Raw genomic sequence first — 4,118 nt, 5'->3', positions numbered from 1 at the left:
ATGGGTCAAAAGTTAATTTAATTTTTAATGATATTCTTAATAATTATTTTATTAAATAATATTAGTGATTGGTTCACATATACTTTAAAAATATTATCAACTAAAAGTATTTGTAGAAATTATTTCATTTAATAAAAATAAAATTTAAAAGACTTGAGTTAAAATCTTAAAATGAAAAAATGGGCCTTGTTTCCCCCCTTCTCCCTCCATTATGTCCCTCCTCTTTTTTTTCAACATATTTTTAACAATTAGAACTTGGGTTAAATTTTAATTTCTCAAGAAAACCCTAAATTCTATCACATCTTCCTCTCCAAAGCTGCCTACTGCCGAAGCTCTCGAGGTAACTTTGTCTTTTATCCATTTCTCAACTTTTTGTTGTTGCCCAAATTTACACTTGATTGGAATGCAATGCCCTATTTGCATTTGAATTTCCTTTTATCTATATGTATTTGGATGTCCTTTGTTGTTAAAGCCCAAATAAGATGTTACAGAATTTCTTAAACAAGTCAATTTATGTTGTCAATCATACGAGACAATTAAGTGTCCTTGTATGGATTATAAATCAAACAGGATAATTAGGTGTCCTTGTATGGACGATTGGAGGTAATTGTCATTAGGGATGGGCATAATACCGATTGCACATTTCTACATTAGAGGCTGTAAAAGAGGTGATGTTTCTAATTAGGGTAGTACGAAAAATGAATTAGTTAATTTTACCTAATTCAACTGTGTAGGATCCGGATGAAAGATTTAATTAGGGGCAAAGGTGAAGAGCACTTATCAAAAGTTGGGTTTATTAAGAAAATGGTTTCAATGGACCATCAAGCTAGTGGAGCTCTTGAACTGAAAATATCCAATGTGGATGAGGAATCTTATTCCCTAAGATGTTGATGAAACTGATATATCAGATCATGTTGACCTTATTACTCTTGAAAGTAAGATCATTTTACACAATAATTACAGTTTTCCCTTTTCTCTGATGAGTTTCGTGCGGTTTATATTGATCGTATATTTGGATGCCAGACAGTTTATAGGGATAGAGAAAGAACTGTTGCCATGTACAATGAATTTCGCAGGAGAATGTTGCATTTCAATGATGGTGAAATCACTTCTGAGGCATGGCATCTCAGTGATGAGTCTCAATATAAAAAATTGAAAAAAAGTAATGTAAGAGTTTTCTTTTAAGCATTTTAATTTATTACTATATTAATTTGCGTAATAATCACTTTTGTCATTTTGTTCATTGCCTTTATGAGCGGCAGAACATGGTTGTGTTGTTGTTTATTTCCTTTAACAGGAAAAGCCTACATAACCATATATTTGCTGCTGCATATCCCTTTTACTAATGACATTAAGGTGCATTTGTTTCTTAGTTTGAGGTGGATGAATTTAACCATCCCTTTTCTTGAAACTCTTGTAACTTCTACCATTATTTTACCTCTTTATTGTTGAACTCTTCACCTGTAAATGGTGGTAGTCTTGGTTAATTTCAGCTGACAAAATCTACTCTTCACCTATAAATTGTAGGTGAAGAGTTCAATAGGAATGAGGTACTCTTAAAAGCTATTAATTTCAAAAGCTATCCTTCCAATTGCTGAACATTCAAAATGAATCTACTCTTAAACTGTACTGCCGTATGTCATCACCTTCAAAAGGCACGCTGTGTCTACAATCATGAACAAAGTACTAACATTTTAACTTTAGTAGAACAATTCTGTATAACACTTTATTTAAAAAAACATAACATAGGAAAATAAGAGTAGTGAGTAATAAAGGAATGAGACATCAATCAACCATTTAATAACAATCTAATACTATTAGAACTAACTAGCTTATGATAAGAACATAGTGAACACCTAAATCTACTCATTATAACAAGGTTTTTTCAACCTGAGATAACTGAGATTGGTCTCTCTGGAACAGTTATGCACTTGACAAGCCAACCAATTGGCCAAGATGCAGTTGCAAATCCAATGCAAATACCCCATTGACCTCAATTCAACTTCTCTGTATTTGCAAACTTCTTTAGAAACTCCACCATTATCCCTTGGAGAACCAATGTTATTCCGATGATTGCCATAAACTTGTTCTTGTGTATTCCCTTAAAGGCATTCTTCTTGTTCAGGTTTCGTGCATTGAATTCATTGAACACTTACTAGTATATGTGTACTGCTGCCTCATTTTCTGCTTTAATCATATCTTATAACGGCCTCGTTTGTGATTTACTGATGAGATTCATAAATTAAAACTTCAATTGTGATTTTAATTGAATTTTATACATATATACCTTCATGTTTTCTCTTCACTTTGATTAACCAAGGGTATATCGGAATACTAGTCACATTTGAAATGAAATTTGTTCCTGCCTCGTATATTTTGTTTGCAGAAAAGTTGTACATGAAGCTTTTCTAAGGATTAGGTTATTCAAAGCAATTTAAGAAAAATATGTCTTCTCTATTGTTATGCATGCTTTCTAAAGCTCGATGTAGTGGACAACCTGGATGGCTTGGGTCAGATTATTGGAAAGAACTTATTGTAGTACTGGGCTCTCCGGAGTTTCAAAAGAAGAGCTCCCAGGCAAAGGCAACCCAGAATTCTAAGAAAGGTGACTCATTGCACACTTGTGATTCGGTGTCCATGGAGACAACTAAGAGTAGATTGGTAACTATTTATATATTTAGATGGTAGTAAATTATTTATACACTTGTGGTTCACTATGTTTATTTCATTTGCAGGAAGCATCTCTTGGTAGATCAACTACTCATGAAGAGGTAGGGAAGAAGACCCATATGAAAATTAGAAATGGAAAAGAAGTCTGGCCGGGTCGAGACATGGGCTGATTATACTTATGTAAGTTCAAATCTTACTTAGAATTTATTTTATACCGTTTATTATATACTAATTTTACTTTTAATGTAGAATCGATATGTTCAAGCAATTGAAGAGCTCAAATTGGCTAGTTGGATATAGTTGGAGGCATGTATAAGGGCATACGACCTTTGCTCTGAGAAGAACTTTCACCACCTTCAGTGTGGATTGCAAGGTATAGGGAGTTCTGCCATCATGTCAGATGAGCAGCTTGATGAGATGCGATAGGAAGTTCAGGAGCTTGCTAGGAACTACGAGTAATGAAAAAGAAGGATGAAGAAGGAGCGACGTAGAACGACACTTGAGTCAGCTGATCAAGAACTCAAGGCTTAAGTAAATACCTTAATCAAGCTTCCTCGTTCTCCGCCCCTTAGCGCTGATGATGGTGGTGGAGAGGATGAGGAGGATGGAATAGAGTATTAGGTGGTATTGTTATTTTAGTTCTAGATTTTATTAGTTTGTAGTGTTTGAAAGAATTTGTGTTGGTGATTGTTTGTGTACTTTTTTAATACTTGATTTGCATATTGTTTAAATTGGATGAATATGTATGAAGTTTGGTTGCTTAATTTTAATGTTTGAATTGTTTTGGAAGTAGTTTTCTTTATTGTGTTGTTAGTTGTTATTGATTGTACGTTGGTTTTCTATTGAAATATTGAGTTTTGGTGCAGTGAAAAACTTAAATGCTACCATATTAGCAAGGGACTTTGAGAGGGACTATCAAAATATCAAATTAATTTTTTATTTAACATAGCGAGGGATATCCCTCACCATATTTAAATTTGTAATTTTTTTTAATTTTCACGTATCAAGGGTCGTCCCTCACTAAATTATAAATTAATATTATATATATTTTTAACATAGCAAGGAACATCCCTCACTACGTTATCTTTTTTTGAAAAATTATGAGATCAAAAATTTGTTTTCAGAATGATCGGAAACAATCATTTAGACATTCATATCAGTAGACTCAGTAGTCAGATCTATCACGACTTCAATTACAATTACGTATTCATGCATGTACACGTTCATATTATTCAATCAGTTAGTATAGTTCATGCATATGAACCCCATGCATTCAGCCTACCTCACTTGTATACCTGTACATTCCAACGTACTGACGCATTTGCGCTATAGTGTTTTATTTTATGCCATAGGTTTAGAAGCAGTAGCTCCAAAACACCAGTAGCAACCCAGTTCAGCAGTCAAAGTCAGCAGTGAGTCCTCATCCTTCGAGGAAAGGATGATTACTT

The 4,118-nt window shown here is 33.6% G+C and overlaps 1 protein-coding gene across 8 annotated transcripts; it reads left to right on the top strand.

Annotated features, from left to right (window-relative positions):
* Positions 1–205: 205 nt before the first annotated feature.
* LOC107853159 lies at positions 206–3,459 on the top strand. 8 transcript variants are annotated; one of them, XR_007048541.1, is made up of 6 exons: positions 206–340; positions 735–935; positions 1,024–1,162; positions 2,387–2,605; positions 2,736–2,850; positions 2,920–3,459. XR_007048541.1 is itself a non-coding variant. In XM_016698164.2 (6 exons), exons 2-5 carry the CDS (start codon positions 885–887, stop codon positions 2,838–2,840), a joined length of 477 nt encoding a protein of 158 aa, XP_016553650.1. In that variant the 5' UTR covers positions 206–340; positions 735–884; the 3' UTR covers positions 2,841–2,850; positions 2,920–3,459. The 8 variants fall into 8 exon arrangements, 2 of the variants coding, with proteins under 2 accessions (XP_016553650.1, XP_047257380.1); XR_007048540.1 differs by having other exon boundaries at positions 1,024–1,167; positions 2,480–2,661; XR_007048539.1 differs by having other exon boundaries at positions 1,024–1,167; positions 2,387–2,661.
* Positions 3,460–4,118: the final 659 nt, after the last annotated feature.

The sequence above is a fragment of the Capsicum annuum genome, chromosome 12, assembly GCF_002878395.1.
Source record: "Capsicum annuum cultivar UCD-10X-F1 chromosome 12, UCD10Xv1.1, whole genome shotgun sequence".
NCBI classification, from domain to species: domain Eukaryota; kingdom Viridiplantae; phylum Streptophyta; class Magnoliopsida; order Solanales; family Solanaceae; genus Capsicum; species Capsicum annuum.
Note: the sequence above shows the minus strand (reverse complement) of the source record. Positions and strands in the feature narration are given on the sequence as shown.

Coding starts and splice junctions, on each gene's coding strand:
- LOC107853159 (XM_016698164.2), top strand. CDS start 885: ATGTTGATGAAACTGATATATCAGATCATGTTGACCTTATTACTCTTG. Junction 936..1,023: donor TGACCTTATTACTCTTGAAA/GTAAGATCATTT, acceptor TTTGGATGCCAG/ACAGTTTATAGGGATAGAGA. Junction 1,163..2,479: donor ATATAAAAAATTGAAAAAAA/GTAATGTAAGAG, acceptor TGCTTTCTAAAG/CTCGATGTAGTGGACAACCT.